Source organism: Columba livia, chromosome 2, assembly GCF_036013475.1.
Source record: "Columba livia isolate bColLiv1 breed racing homer chromosome 2, bColLiv1.pat.W.v2, whole genome shotgun sequence".
Lineage (NCBI taxonomy): Eukaryota > Metazoa > Chordata > Aves > Columbiformes > Columbidae > Columba > Columba livia.
Window position 1 is genome coordinate 7,796,710 of NC_088603.1, and position 16,488 is coordinate 7,813,197.

At 41.5% G+C, this 16,488-nt stretch overlaps 1 protein-coding gene across 1 annotated transcript in view; it reads right to left on the bottom strand.

The window, feature by feature from the left end:
* PRKAG2 (protein kinase AMP-activated non-catalytic subunit gamma 2) overlaps positions 1-5,912 on the bottom strand; it is a 234,603-nt gene extending 228,691 nt beyond the window's left edge. The window contains exons 1-3 of the mRNA XM_065050424.1: positions 5,213-5,912; positions 3,337-3,396; positions 953-1,117 (exon numbers count right to left, since the gene is read on the bottom strand). Of these exons, the coding sequence (XP_064906496.1) occupies positions 953-1,012 (60 nt within the window). The 5' untranslated portion in view covers positions 1,013-1,117; positions 3,337-3,396; positions 5,213-5,912. The remainder of the gene's footprint in view (positions 1-952; positions 1,118-3,336; positions 3,397-5,212) is intronic.
* Positions 5,913-16,488: the final 10,576 nt, after the last annotated feature.

Sequence of the window (16,488 nt, forward strand, 5' to 3'; positions counted from 1 at the left end):
CCCTGACTACTTAGAGGTTTCATGGGGACAGCAGCAGATCTCAAACACATATTTTGCCTCTCCCTAATACCACCTGAGTGCTCCCCATTACCGCACCATACCTGGAACTCAGCAGAAGTACCACGTGCGTTTTGGACTACACCCCGTCACAGGACTTGCCCTATTTATTCCTTAAGTACAGGTTGAGTCAATTTTTCCATGATAAAATTCCCAGAGCGCATTCCTAAGTTTATAAAATAGCCATAAAACTTTGCTTTGAGCCTTGGTTGTATCGATTGTAGTTGCCATAAGTAAAATAATATGTCACCAGCTAACTTTTGTGCTGAAATTTCACATGCAGTATATAGAGGGGGTTTTAACATTTTGAATTTAAATGAAGAAGTGTCTGTAAAAGGAGTGGTGCATGGGGAGAATTATGTGAGTTGCTGGTGGGTTTTAGATCTTTGTTAAAATCAGCATTTTTTGCTAATGCTTTAGTGTTTGTTTTTAGTAATATTGCCAAGCGCTTATACATTTTATTACAGAAAAAACCTACCTATGAATATAACTCTTGTTCTTTCTCTCCAAACTACATAGATTAATTTTACTGTGAGCATTTCACACAGATTTTTCACACTTGCAATCTATAAGTATTTTGCAGCCACTAAGACCTGCACATGTCCCATTTTGGGGACTAAATTGCCCACTATAAATAATGCCTATATTACACCAGGAAAAATACAATAATTTCTCAGATCAGCCACATTATTTCTTACGCATGTGTATACATATATTCTTACTTGGGACTCTCAAGCCTTTTTAAAGTCTTTCCAGAATTTAAAGACAAATCCTTGAATATCAATATATTCTGAAATTTGGATGCCCAGTAACTTGGCTGTTACTGGTATCCAGTATCCCAGCACCTGCTATGCTCCATCACAACTATTTTTCTCTCTGTTTTCTTTATGCTCACCTTTGTCCATGTCGGTCTCTGCATTTCCTCTTCTCCCCGTTCCTTTTTGCTCTGCTTCATATTCCATCTCTCGTTCGCATCCTTCTGTTTTTGTTCTCCATCTTTCTCTGCTCTCCAGTTTTCCGCTCATATTTCTGAACATGCACAAAGTCGATCGTTCGGTTTCTGTTCAACACGTTTAATAGATTTAGTTCAACCCTGCTGCATAAGGCGGCTCCTTAACTTAATGAACAGCACAACATAATTAACATGATGCAGTGTCAGGGTGCATGTCTTTTCTGTAGAGGCCAGAGAGGACACACACCCCAACATCTCTCTGCCCACTCTCACCTGCCACATGCTGACAGCGCAGGAGCAGTTCCCAAGTCAAGCAGAACATAGTCAACATGAGGAAATACCTGCAGACAGCTCAACTGCATTCTTTGCAGCAAAACTGCAATTAAAACAGTCTTCCACGGGGAAATGTGCAGTGGAAATGGCCAGCGTGCCAGGAAAGCCTAACTGACTGAAGTAAGGTGAGATAACGAGGTTAATGAGAGAGGAATTTCTGGTCCCCAGGAACACAACAGCAGCAAAGACTGCCAGATGTTTATGCTGGAGGAGGGAGGTTGTGTGGTCAGGCGGTCATGCTCTCTCTCCAGGCTGCTGGTCACCTTCTGGTACACCAGTGATTACTGAAATAAACCCTCCTCACCTGAAGCCCAGCAGCACATGGTGCTGTTTGGAAGCTGCTGCTCCAGCTGAGCCATCCTGCCCTACAGCTCTGTGCATCCTGCTCACACCAGCTCTGCTGGGGGGCTGGTCCCGCCAGAGCTGCTGCCCTCATTCACCCCCAGAGTCAGTGAGATGTCTCCTCATCCAGACCCGAAGTGGAGGAGAGGAAGTGAAAGAGAAGCACATCTTCACAGCTCTACAGTCCTCCTGCAGCTGCACAGACACCACTGGGACAGATGCAGCTGCAGTAAATCAGATGTGTGCGTGGTGACGTGACCTGAACCCCGTCACATGGTTCATATTAATGCCAGCACTCTTCTGTAGGCTGTGGTGACAGGTAAGTTCAGATTCTCATCTGCATTGCTATAGTCTAAGAATAAAATAATACTCTTATTGTCATCTCTGCATAGAAATGAAGTGTCTAGGAGACCTGATGAGGTACAAACATGAAAAACAGCCTCTGTTGGTTCCAAGAGCCAGGAGAGCCTTCCAATGACAAAATCACCTTCTGAGATAAAGAATATGTTTTTGTAATACATTAATTTCTATATACCAAAAAATTTCCATTAATTGGAATGATGCTGTTCAGCCTCAAGATTTTTTTTAGGACTGAAGAATCACAGAAGAAATGGACAAAGCTCTACAAAGCATCTAATTTCCTTCTTACTGATAAAGGAAAATTTCTTTCGCATTTTGTACTGATTGTGATTCAGAATTTCTGCCTGTAAACCAGTCACAATACTTAGTGCTTTTGATTTGCATACATAGGCCTACAAGTTAGACAGATAACCTCAATCAAAACTGAATAGAGCAGATTATACGCAAAACGAGTAGAAAGATACTTGTTTACCATATAGCACAATTTTTGTCAGTCCTGCAAATTAAGACAGAGAAGTACAAAGATGCTTCAAGAGAAGTCTGCTTTTCATTTTCTTTTCCAACAGTATGTGTAATGCAATACATTAGCTAAAAGCACATTTAAAGGAGGCAGGGGCATCATTCTATCAGATATGTGTGGGCACAAGAACAAAAAGTGTTTTCAGCTGTAAAAATCTGAAAATACTTCCACGCACTTCCCAGCAAACTGGGAAGAATTCAGAGAGCTGCAGAATTACAAACTCACTTTCTGTGAGCCTTCTCTGCAATAACCTCAGAATTTATTCCTTGGCATAGGGTGTGTTGGGCCTCAGACAGTACAACAGGCAGTAACAACACTTTCCTCTGGAGCAAAGTGGGTGAGGCTGCCCCAAAACATCTGTTACTGCTTGGAGGTGCAGATGTAAAAAGAGGGGGGCTTTCCAAAAGCAATCATAAGCAGTCAATTGGGGGGATGGTCTGGAAGGTCACAAGGAAAATGATTTTTGCGTGTTTAGGTTCAAATCTATTATGCTGCAAGGTATTGGTGGTAAGGTGTCCCCAAACATACCTGTACCAGTGTTTCTGCACTTGACCTCCACCAAAAGACAGTGGCGAGGCTCTGGTTAGGAAAAGCAAAATTGCACTGGCCAAGTGTATTTCCTGCATAAAGCAATTCAAATGTTTTCTCACGTGGTGTTAACTAATAACAGCAGAGCACCAGAAATCAGAACCAGTGAGAAAGTCATCATTTATGGATGAGACAGAGGAGTGAAGAGAAACGGAAGACACTGCAGGATGATATGAATCCTCACCTGCACAATGGCTTCAGAATATACACTGAGACTTCGCTTGCCTTCACAGCTTGGCAGGATCTGTGGGTATCACCACACGCATGCAAGGAGATCCAAACATCAGAAAAGCATGTGAGGTGAATGGCAACTTCTTGTTTTCATAAATACATTGTATTTCTCTTGTACTAAAAGCACAGTTTTTCCAAACCAGTCTTGCTTGCACCAATGCCAACACATTATTTAATCCTCAGCTATCCCGTCTGTCTGAGGTGCTGCAGAAATTGGTTTTATAATTCTGCATGTGTGATAAGCACGATGAGCAGGTGGGAAGCATGCCTTGATGCACATCCAAGATGCCATCTCCCAAGAACAAAAGGTGGCTCAGAAAGGTTGGAAAGAAATCGAAGGTTGCTCAGAAATTGAATTTTCATCTCCACTAGCAAACCAAACGGTGTCAGGGCAAGGGCCTGAGCACTGTCCTGTGACTGTCTGTATTGTTAAATTGCTCACACAGCCTCTGCAGAGTTTTGGCTCATGCCAACTACAGCTCTGGCAGACACTGCCAAGGCATGGCTGAGGAATTAACGCCGGTCAGGGATCTTTCCCAGTAGGAAGCTTGGACATGGCTGCTCGGTCTCAGAGAGAAGAGGTTTACTACAAGCCTTGCTGTACCACTTGGCCTCAGGACAACAAAGCTACCTGATGTCTGTGTCCTGCACCTGTGCCGAGAGGGTGGAAACGTTAGATCCTGATGGATATATCCAGTTAAAGACTGGAGATGGAGCATTACCATAGCAATGGTAGAATTCCAAAAGAGGAATAATGTAAGAAGTGCAGATTCAACACATTTCATTTTTAAACTCAGCCTGAGATACTAAAGCCAGGAGAATAACTTTAAATCTCTCCATCAACATTAGAAAATGGTGAAAATGACAGGGAAAAATTACGGTAATATTATTTCACATCAGGAAAAACTTTTGCTTTGAAATATCTCAAAATAAGTATCATTTTTCTTACAATGATGGTCTAAAATCTTATCAGAAGTGCAACAAATTTCTAGAGATGACCCTAGAACATAAAGGTCCTGCCCACCCATCCCAAGAGATGCTAGTTAGTGTGATTCAGTGTAGCTTCATTGAGATTGTTAATTTTTTATCTATTAAAATTTTCATTATGTCATATTATGCATAGGAACGGCTGAGGGACCTGGGGGGTTCAGCTGGAGAACAGGAGCTGAGGGGAGACCTTCTGATCTCTGAACTGCCTGAAAGGAGCTTGGAGCATGGAGGGGGTTGTGCCAGGGGAGGTTTAGATTGGATATTAGGAAAAATTGCTTCTCAGAAAGGGCTGTCAGGCATTGGAACAGGCTGCCCAGGGCAGTGGTGGAGTCACCATCCCTGGAGGGGTTTAAAAGGCGTTTAGACAAGGTTCTTGGGGACATGGTTTAGTGCCAGAGTTAGGTTATGGTTGGACTCTATGATCCTGAGGGTCTCTTCCAACCAAGATGGATCTATGATTCTATGATTCTAAAGCACCTGGAGTTCAGAGTCTTAAACGACAATTTAAAAGCTAAAACTAGAGATGTGGATAAGCTCAGTAGATATATGTAGGATAAAAAGCGAGTTAAAGGAAATGAATGGCTCAAGGAGAAATTCTAGATGCTGAAGATGCAATACAAAATAAAAAAAAAAAAATCATTATTTTATCATGTATTGTCACTGATGAAGAGGCTGTAGTTGTAATTTTCCCAGGTTGGGTGTGAAATAACATATGAAAGGCACAAGGCACAACTAATATGAATTCTCGGAGGTATAATGGCCATGCAACTGGTGTGTTTTCTACTGAATGGCTCCCATAACATGAAAATAAAACCAATACGAAAATAAATAGTTCTTACCTTCGTAACTGGTAACCAATAGGTCCCCATTTTGGGCCGACTTCATTATTCTCAACAGAAAGCAGTCAGTCTTCCCAGCTCTCTGGGTATTTAGCACTGCAGGGAGAGCACAGAGAACAACAGTCTTCAATTCATGCTATTTTAAGTCAAATTGACTTTCCCATTTGTGCTGTTTACTCCTTATTTGGCAATCAGCTTATGGAGTCAAACAAACAGAAGCAGCAGGAATATGTCTTGTTTGAGGGAATGAGGACACGGTCAGAAGCTCACACGAAATGCTGGGAAAGTCTGGGAGACAATAGGAAATATCGACAGAGTGCAATTATCTGCAGGAGTCATGAAAGAATGAGATACAAGAGATCTGCTTGAAAAGAACAGATGTCAAATTTATATCCACTTGTACAGACCAAGGATGTCACACCTCCATGGGTAAGTGACAGGGCCAGGTGCTGGGGAGACAACCGGCCAAGAATTGGTGGAGAAAGATCTCCCAGCTGGAATATGTGACAGGCAGCTGCCAACCAGACTGAAAGAAAAGCAGCTTCTTGGTAAAAATCACAGAATCACAGAATGTCAGGGGTTGGAAGGGACCTGGAAAGCTCATCCAGTGCAATCCCCCCATGGAGCAGGAACACCCAGATGAGGTTACACAGGAAGGTGTCCAGGCAGGTTGGAATGTCTGCAGAGAAGGAGACTCCACAACCCCCCTGGGCAGCCTGGGCCAGGCTCTGGCACCTCACTGAGAAGAAGTTTCTTCCCAAATTTAAGTGTAACCTCTTGTGTTCCAGTTTGAACCCATTACCCCTTGTCCTATCATTGGTTGTCACTGAGAAGAGCCTGGCTCCATCCTCCTGACACTCACCCTTTATTTATCTGTAAACATTACTGAGGTCACCCCTCAGTCTCCTCTTCTCCAGCTCCAGAGCCCCAGCTCCCTCAGCCTTTCCTCACACGGGAGATGCTCCACTCCCTTCAGCATCTTTGTTGCCCTGTGCTGGACTCTCTCCAGCAGCTCCCTGTCCCTCTTGAACTGAGGGAAAAGTATTGCAAAATAGCATGTAAAGAGTAATAATAAAGTCCTAAAATGTCCTGATGCCAGCCCTGAATGTTTCTCACCTATAGACTAAGAGCAAACCCAAAAAAGGATCATGTGCTTGAACCATAATTTAGAGACAAAGATCCTCAGGTGTTCAGCAGGAGACCTGTTGGCAAATTAAATGCCTGAAGGGACTGTGACATCCCCTTAGTGTCACTAACAGAGGACGCTTGCCTGGGGTGACACAGTCACACTGAGGCCAAGCAAAGGGCCGTGTCTCCTCCTCTCCCAGCACCCTTCCTTGTTCAGAGAGCGGCTCAGTCTGGAAACACTTCATGTCATGAACCACTAAAATCCTGTGACAAAGCAGAGCTCCTAGTGTGAAAAAGTGGTAGTGTTGTATGACAGAAGATGAAAATCCACAAGCATTTGGAGGAGAGGGACAGAACCTGCAGCCTCAAGGAGAATTAATAGCAGGAGGAACATTGAAACAAGAAGATGGGAGTCCTATATCAGGTGAGATGCAAACAACTTATGCGTGTGTTTCTGCAAGCATCTCTGCAAGCTTCCCAGATGACAGGAAATGTATAACCTGGGACTTACTATTTTCTTTTACTTTCTGGTATACATAGAAATATGGGCAGGAAATGAGAGTCTCCCTAAGCTGAGTGAAATATATTAATTAAGCCCCAGCACTACTGTGGTCCACACAAGACCCATTTCCACTGGGAGATGATCCTGAGGTGAGGGGTGCTAAGAGTCTCGGTGTGTCCTGGTCAGCACTTACGAGACCACAGCAGCTTGGCTGAAAGTGGGGAGAGAGACATCGTTCTCCTCTCAGATTTCTTCCTGCCCATCAACACTTCTCCTAATGCACAGTAGGAAGCTCTACCAAGCATTATTCTACTATCTGAACTGACAGTACAATTATAAGCTATTCAGAATTACCCAAATTATGAATATCTGAATGGATATTTAATATCTAGGAGATCATAACAGCAAGCATTTTGTGCCTGGTTAACTCCAAATCAGAACACTAGCACATCTGAATTTTGACTAGCATATACTACAAGAGTAATTAAATAATATATAACTAATTAAGAATATAGGAGAACCATTCATACATAAAAATCACCATAAACAGATCTAATTTTACATTAAGGACAAGGCCAAAGTAAAGATACAGAATTGCTAATATGCAGATATAAACATATGTGCATATGTATCTCAAACCACTCTCAAGCATTCCATACAAAATTGGCCCCAAAGTAACTACATTTTCTTACAAGGAAAAGGTGTTGATAGTTTTTGCTGGAAGCAGGCCATTTGTTAATAAAATTGGGGCTAGTCCTGCAATCTTATCATAATGGAATTTTGCTTTTATCAAAACTTCAGGATTCATGTTAAACAAATATTAGCCCACTGCCAAAATAAAATGCAAAGTACTCATTACAGGGTGTTTGATTTAATGGAATATTCAGATTTGTTACTCAGATGCCGCTCTTAGGCACTTGACACTCAGAATTTACTTTAGGTATTTGAACTGACAATTACACTATTAAAACACTCAGGTTTGCTGTCATTGAACTCAGCAGCAAGACTTGACTCCTGGGACTGGAAACTTGGACACTTCATTTTAAGCTATTTGGAGATGAAGGGACAACTTTTCCCATTCATCTCCTGAGAATCTGACAGGAATCCCATAGAAAAGGCTTAGTCCTACCAGAACACCGATACCCCATGAAATTAGGGCAACTGCAGAAAAAACCATTTTAGTACATTCTGACCATTAGCACTAAAAGAGAAGCTGAGGAACTCCCAATAGCCTAACAAGTATACACCACAGTTCATATAAATATTTACAAATGAAGCACACAAAAAATTACAGCTTCAGTGGTAGTGTTGAGTGAAGGATACATGTAAAAAAATATGTCTCTCATTAATTTGCTTCACAGTAAACTGGTTCATTATTTATCCTCTGGGTAAGCAATTGACTAACAAAGCTGATTCTGGGTAGTGTATGCTGGTTTTCTCTTTAATATTTATTATGAGAGACCAGAGATGTAGAGTCACAAAACCCAGACTAAAACAAATTCCCAAAACTGAAGAATTGCTCTAAGCAAATAAAAACCTCTTGGTATCAAAGCATCACTGGGCAGGAGGAAACATGTACTTTCTCCTCCAAGGAAACTGGAGAGCACTGGAATTACAGATTTATAAGCTCTTTCAAAAAGCATCAGACTGACTCTGAAAGTGTTCTCAGCTCCAACTGAAATCAATTAAGTTGAAATGTAAAGTTGATATAAGAACAAAAGTGAAAAAAAATTGGCACGTAGACATTTAGTCCAGGAGTTACAAGTTTCTAGCATAAAAGAGCAAGCAAGTTCTGGAATGGATTTTCAATGAGAAACTGGGAAAAACCAAAGCAAACCAAACCCAACCTGCAATATATTAATGATAGGGAGTATATACAATTCGATATGGGTAACAACAGGTGACTGGAATATGTTCCCACACAGAATGTAAACATTAGGCTCAGAATTAGGCCCAGCAAGGTGTGACTACCACAAGATTAGTGCCAGATTCACAGCTGGATACCACAGCTGAGTCTGCCCTGCTGAAATATAGTCTCCAGCTTACTAAAAATCTTGGTGCTCTTAGGCTAGAAAGTCTGTGTTGAAAGCACCACAGATTAGCTCATTTATCAAGTTCATTTAGAGTTATAAACTGAACTTAAAGAATTTACTTATTTGGGTGAAAGACCATTATTTCATTAGAATAATGTGGATAGAAGCTAAACTATTCAAATACTCCAAGCCCTCTGAAGTTTTCCCAGGATGTGCTTGTCCAGAAGGAGGGGGGAGTTCTCCCAAAATTCACTGGGAAAGGATGAGTGACTCATTTCACCATAGTCCTGCAGACTGTGAGATAGTTCTGAACATTATGGGACTTCTTCATAGCTCCTGGCATCTCCTGGAAATACCATTAAGCCAAAGAAGTTATGGCACCACAATGAGCAACTCAAAATGAATTCACAACCAAATATTAATTAGCCTGAGAAAGATTACTCTAAATAAAGAAATTTTTTTTTTGTACCAGTATTTTAGGGAAGAAATAGTTCTGTGGTATGAAATCTGTGGAAGTTAAATACTTCGAGGGTACAAGGCAATTCCAGCTGGAGGAAAAGGAGTGCAATCAGGGAATTACAAACAGAAGCACACAAGTTAAGGAAGGGAAACCAGATGGAGGCCAAATCAGTTCTCAGGTGCCACTGGACACAGAAGTCCCAGGCTACCTGCCCTCCACCACCAGCATTGACACAGGAGCACATTGTCCTCTTTGTCCCCCCAAAACACTGCAGGTCACCGAGAGCTTCTCCTCTGAGTCAAACATCACAGTCAAGTTTCAGTTTGACTGGTTTGCAGACACAGCTGTGTAAATGCTGTAAATGCTGAGCACCTCGTGGAGCCCTCAGAAACTTCCTGAAATCAAATGCCGAATTGTCTCTTGTGAATAACACAAAACCACAAACCAGTCTCTTCACTTGCCTTTATCATTTTAGACCTTCAGCTTTTCTTGCAGTCCCACAACAAGCCAATGTAAACCTATGTTTTGTGCGTTACCATTAGCCTATAAACTCTACATTTTCTCTTGAGTTAGACAGAAGAGTTTTGGAGCCCTTGGTGATAAACATCGATAATCATCACTCAACATTTTTAAATGTGCCTATTTAAACTTGGTATGGGTATTCTGCGGGTTTTTTTTAGTGTTCCTCCAAAGTTTTTGTGTGCTTTCTGCAAAAAAAAATAAATAGAACAAATATTATGGCACCACAAGTTGGTCAATGATTAGCCTTTGCATACCTAGATCGCGGCCTTTCTTTACAAGGACACATGTTAATATATAATAGAAGTGTATTTCAGTTCTTTTTTAATTGATTTTTTCAGACTCATATCGCAATCTTATACGGTCAGCTGGAAAGTAAGTTGTTTAAAGAGAAGCCTTTCAGAAAAAGGAGCCATTGGCCACAAATAATGAGAAATACCACTGTACCTAAACATCTGAGAATTAATTTCATTTTGCAGCAGTCCCAGGCTGACAGTTGTCACGCACCTCCCCAGCTTCATTTAGGACTGAGTCTTAATAGTCTTAAACTGTGATTCTAATTCTTCTCAGATCAGAGAGATGTAATAAATGGAGTGGGCCAACTTTACAACCCACTTTTTCAGGCTACTGGTGCCCACCACAGCTGCGACTATCCCTGTGAAAATGCAATTGCTATTTAATATACAATCATCATTTTGAGGATGTAGAAATGGTAACAGCAGGGAAACCACAAACAAGTTTAATCTGGTTTTGTGCATAGAGAATGAGGTGGCAGGGAACCCCAAATAGTCAGGGAAAGTACACAGAGCAATCAAAATTTCTGTGGCTATGTTAAGAGCCAGAACTAGGAAAATGTGACAGAGGATTTTTAGTTCTAAGACGGATTAAGTCAGAGTTTTGTGAACCAAAATATTCCTAAGATACAGTCATAGGTAAAAGTGACTAGAGAAAAAGAAAAGAGGCAGAAAATTATAGAACGGTAGCCAGAAAATAGCAAACTGACTCATGCAGCCTGAAGACAAAGACTGAGCCAAGGAACCAGAGACCAAAAGTAGTCTGGACTCACCTGGCTCATTGGGGGACTTTTGATAAGATAAAGAAAATCGTATCAGAACAGTCCAGCTCAGCCTTCAACAAACTGTCTGAACCTTGTACTCCTGTGTCAGATAGGGGCAGTTTAGATGCAAGGAGGACTGTATTGCAGGTCATCATATTGTCCTGAGACCACATCGATTCTCTACCAAGTTCAAAGTCTTACAGGGGTAAAAACACCCAAAAAAAGGTTACACCAGAGGTGTAAAGGTATGAGGACTGTACACCCCTATACACAACCCTGCACACAAAACATTCAATAGATCTAGTGGCCAAACTCTCCCATCTCTTTTCTAAGCAGAGTCATGAGGGGTTTAGCAGGAAAAAGGCACCTGTAACTTAAAGTTCCTGAAACCGTCTTTCTAGAAACTCCAGTTCCCAGTTTTGCCATCCATTTATCTTCAAGTATCATATTTAAATTGCTACAAATGACCTCATTGTATCTACATTTTCAAATGGAATTATAATAATTATTTATTATCTATGAATTGCACATTATCTATTCATGAGTTACGATTTGCAAAATTCAGCACCCTGTCTGGAGGGACCTGTAAAGGAGGAAACAAACAAGCAAACAAACAACAACAATAACAACAAAGAAAAACAGTTCAAAACTGAAGCCAGGAATGTGTTTGAATCAAAATGTAAAACAAAAATCAATTCAGCACTTTAAGGAGAGTAGTGTACAGAAATGATCTGATTTCCCTCATGAACCTGAGTGCCCCGTCATAACAGACAAGAAGGGAAAGTGTTACCCTGCTTCCCCAAAAATAAGACAGGGTCTTATATTAATTCTTGCTCTAAAACTTATTACTTTTTCACATGTATAGCTGCCTCGACACTATTTAAACTGACTTTTTAAATGAACTGTAACTAGGGCTTATTTTTTGAGTAGAGCTTATATTTCGAGAATCCTCAAAAATCATGCTAGGGCTTATTTCCAGGGTAGGTCTTATTTTTGGGGAAACTTGGTACCAGGTGTGGGTGACAACAGTCTGCTTTAGGCTGGAACAGCTCTTCCAGGAGACTCGGAGTAACCTCTTTATCATTAGAGCATGAAAGATGTAACTCTAGAGGTTTCTACATGAACCAAATCTGATCTAGACAGCAGAAACTAATCAGTCCATCAAGCTCTTACTTGATGAGATGCTGGAGCAGCCATGACAGCACTTTATTGCCAAATATAATCTTAGTGACTCATCTTTTATCTTTTTGTAATTTTCTGCATTATTGAAAATCTTGTGTTTTTAAGTATTATTTTATCCCTAAATTTTCTCTAGTGATAAAGTAGATTCTACGCACCTGACATGAATACAGCACTCCTTTCAGCATCATGAATCTAGTACTTGGTGGGTAAATGGCAAATTCCTGGAATACTTATCACACCACTTCACAGAATCATAGAATCATAGAATCATTTCACTTGGAAGAGTCCCCCAGTATTATCGAGTCATGAGGGGATCTGCCACTGAGCCGCACGGTCTGAGCCACAGGCACAGAGCACAAGTGCCAGGGATGAAAAGCAACACTTGCTTAGCAAATCTTAGTCCAAGTCTCCTTGGGAAGCAGTAAATTAAGGCCAGGCTGGACAGGGCTCTGAGCAACCTGATCTGGGTGAAGATGTCCCTCCTCATGGCAGGGGTTGGATGAGGTGAGCTTTGGAGGTCCCTTCCAACACAAACTATTCCGTGATTCTATGATCCTATGATTTAGGGTCACCACTATGATGCCATTTTTTAAGCTGACAGTCTAAATTGCATCTCAACTTACACTGATGAGGCTCTCTAATGTTACATATCTCATGTAAATTGTTAGTGAGATGCGAGTAGATCTAACTAGATCTAGAAACTTGAAAGGACAACTAAAAAGTTTGGAACTGTCTGGGTAAAACTAAGACAGAAGCCTGAATGCAGCCAAGACTATTCTGTTTATATTGTCTTGGTGTTTAAAGTGTGTTCATCTGCAGTTTGGGATGGTTTATGAGTTTGTTTTTCGTTTTGCTGCATCAAAAAAGATCTATATATAAACTTGAGAGCCTGAGCTAACTAAGTTTCTTTTAGCAGTATGGACTTTAACCTGGTCATGCAATGAATGCATGCATGCTATTAAAGAGCACAGTTTCTATCTCGAAGCAGCTGTGAGGAAAACCTCAAGACTTTGATCAGTACAGACAGGCACGTGTGCAAGGAACCTGGAATAAGAACTCTGAGACCTCTACGTTAGCTTAAATGCCTTCTAATGGCAATCTGAAGGCCAACATTGTTAAGTAAGTTAATCATTAACTTATTAATATGCTTATCAAATTTTTTTGTTTGTTTGTTTGTTTTTGTTCATTATTGTTTGCTTAAGAAAACAGAGGCAAGTCAAGACTTACACACAAATTTTTGCCTCGGTGCCCCAAACTGCGTGATGTATCTGCTATTGCATCACATTGTCTGTCTTCCAGTCAGGAAGAAACCAAACTAGAAGAATAACTGAGATGTCCATAACAGTTTTCTTACAAACAGCTAGAGGATGTCTACTGCCAAATCATTGAAGACCTGCCTTTCGAGAGTACTGAGTGCTCAGAGTTTTGATGGAAGTAAGTGGGAGCTAGAGCAGGTCAGGTTCTGTCTTCGGCCCCGTACTCACAGCAGTGACCGGATCCCTCATGGTCCATTCACTGTCACTAATGTTTGTGGTTTGAGGCAAGAACAAGGAAGGCAACCAACTCCTCCCATATGGGAATTTTGCCCCAAATAAATCTTACAGGGGTTAAGTTCTGAGCTACTGTTTCTCATTTGTAACCCAGGACTTGTAAGTCTTCCCTCCTTCAAAGTGCTGTGGAATGATTAAGGGTTTAACACAGATACACTGCAGTAACAACATAACGTGCTACATATCCATGAAAAATCCTCTGGGAGCCCAACAAAATCAGACAAAAATGTTTTAAAAAGCCATAGCTGGAAAAGCAAAGCTGTCTTTTCCTTCTGTTCTGAGGCAGCTTTGGCAGGAAGGGATATACTGCAGAAAGCACACAACAATTTGCTGCTTTCAAATGAGGAATAGAGTAAGAACTGTTACAAGGATATTGCATCGTAAAAGGATTGTCTGAGAAAGAACATGTCATGTGGTTTACACAGATATCACTGACCTTACAGTCTCCAGTTTTTGTTCAGCCTATCTCCTGGACAGCACGTGAAACACCGATGACCTAGTATCTGCAAACAGATAAGCTTTTAATTCCAGCTGAACACTTCATGGAGGAACACACTATAGTCAGCGGAGCTCACTGTGTACACAAAAACATGGTCATTGTAGTCCAGCTGCAGCATTAGACTTTTGGATTCTGACTTTAAGAACTGTTCAGCATATTCCAGTGCTTTGAAAGCAACCTGTAGCAGCTAGGAACAGGCAGCTAAATAATTTTAAAATCAGGCCCTTAGCACCATATTGGATTGGATCCCTGTGGCTTACAGTCTGCATGACAGGACAATGTATATTACCATTATTCTAGGGGAATTTCTTCTGCCTGCTTTTGCCAACAATGTTGGCTAGTGAAGACTGTTGTGCAAAGGAAAAAAATATCCTGCAGCTTACCCTCTCGCTTCCAACTCCTCATCCCTAGAACATGCAGATTTAAAGCAACCTTTTGTGTAATACTCAAAATCAAAAGCTGGCCGCCCAGGCGGCCTCGCCCAAGACAAAACAGTAACAGTCCTTCAGTTAATCTATCTCCCTGGCTCAACCAGATGCCAGGGAATCCAGAGCCTCCCAGACCTCTGGGAAATGAGCAAATATCCCAAAATGCCGCAGGTCAAACCATCTAATGCTTCTTTGCTGTCTCTGATCCGTAGCTGTTGGGGAACGCAAGTCTTCAGCCTGGTGGCGACTGCTGAGACGCTGGTGGCAGCACTAGCTGGGGGGACACTGTCAGTGCTGGGGCTGTGCCCTCCTGTTCACACAGCAAAAATGAAATCACCTCCCAGATTGCATTCCAGAAAAGGCCAGGTAGCTGAAACTGCTCTTTCGTAAAAAAGGGTGGGGAAATAAAAAAAGGCAAACAAGAATGTACGCGTACTCTATCAAGGTTCTTTTTTGTTTTCTTTTGTTTAGCTAAATACTTTTGGTGTGTTGGAAGCAAAGAAATAGCCTTGGGCTAATACCTGCAGATTAAAATGCAAAGTTGATCACTATCAAAAATACTTTGTGACCTAAACCGAAGCTCTGAATAATCGTCACAAGTGGCAATAAGCAAACTGAAGGATTAAACTTCTTTAAACCATCACAGTGACATTGTCAGACAGAGTATCCAAAACTTAAGTTTCATGTTAACTCTGACAGCTTAAATAGTTTTGACTTTTCATGGTCTGGCTTCCTTCACAGGGATGGTTTTCACTGTTACGTGATGTGATTTGATGGCAGCGTACCAGCAACACTCTCCGTGTTTCTCTGCTGTTAGTAGCAACTACTCTTGCCATTTCAGTCCTGTATTTCAGTTATTTATATGGATGCCTCTTACTAGAAAATTAGAAAATCTCACAAACTGACTTCCTATGCCTCCTTATCTCTCTTTCCTGTAAGTGAAGAACATCTTAGTCCCATTGAAGAGCTGAGGAATGGAGGCACAGTGATGTGTATACCACAGTTGGTGGTCCAAGAAGAAACTGAACAGACATCTACAGAAATCCTGCTTGGAAGCCAAACCAGATGACCATGTCTGAACCAAATTGAGCTAAATTAAATAAAGGCTTTCTGCAGCACTCAGCACGATGATATTTATGCCTTGAAATAGCATATCTGTTTCCCAGATCTTCCTGTCATGTTATTTAAAGGCTTGGTCCAACAGAGATAACATACAGAATCTGACTGTCAAAAGATCTGCTGCCAGCTGCAGTCACCTGCAGGGACTGGGAAGAAAGACGTGTCTGATGATAGCATCAAGACTTTGGCTGAGCCTGTTAAGCTTCATAAAGCTGTCATTGTTTGAAAAGTGATGTCTGTTCTTTCTGCATCGTGATGGAACCAGCAATGATCCATCCCTTGGATTTTACCCAAGGAAAGGCTGAAGAGAAACACGAAAAACAAAGGAAATGAGCAGACCGCTGCTGCCTGTCTCTGCCCCCAACCACAACCCACACGAGTTCAGTTTGTTGTTTTGGCAGGAGAGCAGGCACTGAAGAAGCAAGAAGAGCTGAAACTGGCAGAACAGTCAGAAAAGTATTTAGAGTTGTTTATGTATGAATGATTGCAGGGTGGGAAGCACAGGCATCTTCTATTTGGATAGATCAGGTAAAGCCCTGGGGGCAGCGCTGAAAACAGAGCCCTTTGCAATCAGATGAGTAACATGATCCTGGACTTTCTCTTTTCCCTCTGTACAGCCTCCAAGTTACAGTCAAGTTTTGCCTTGAAGTCCTGTTGAACATCACATTCATAGGCATTTGTTAAATCCTGCTATAGCCCAGAGGATGCCTACCACTCTAATCCTCTTAATTAACAACTCTCCAATTCTCTGGGCTGTAGCCAAGGTTCACTTGCTGACTCTCAGTCTCAAGAGGCCTTG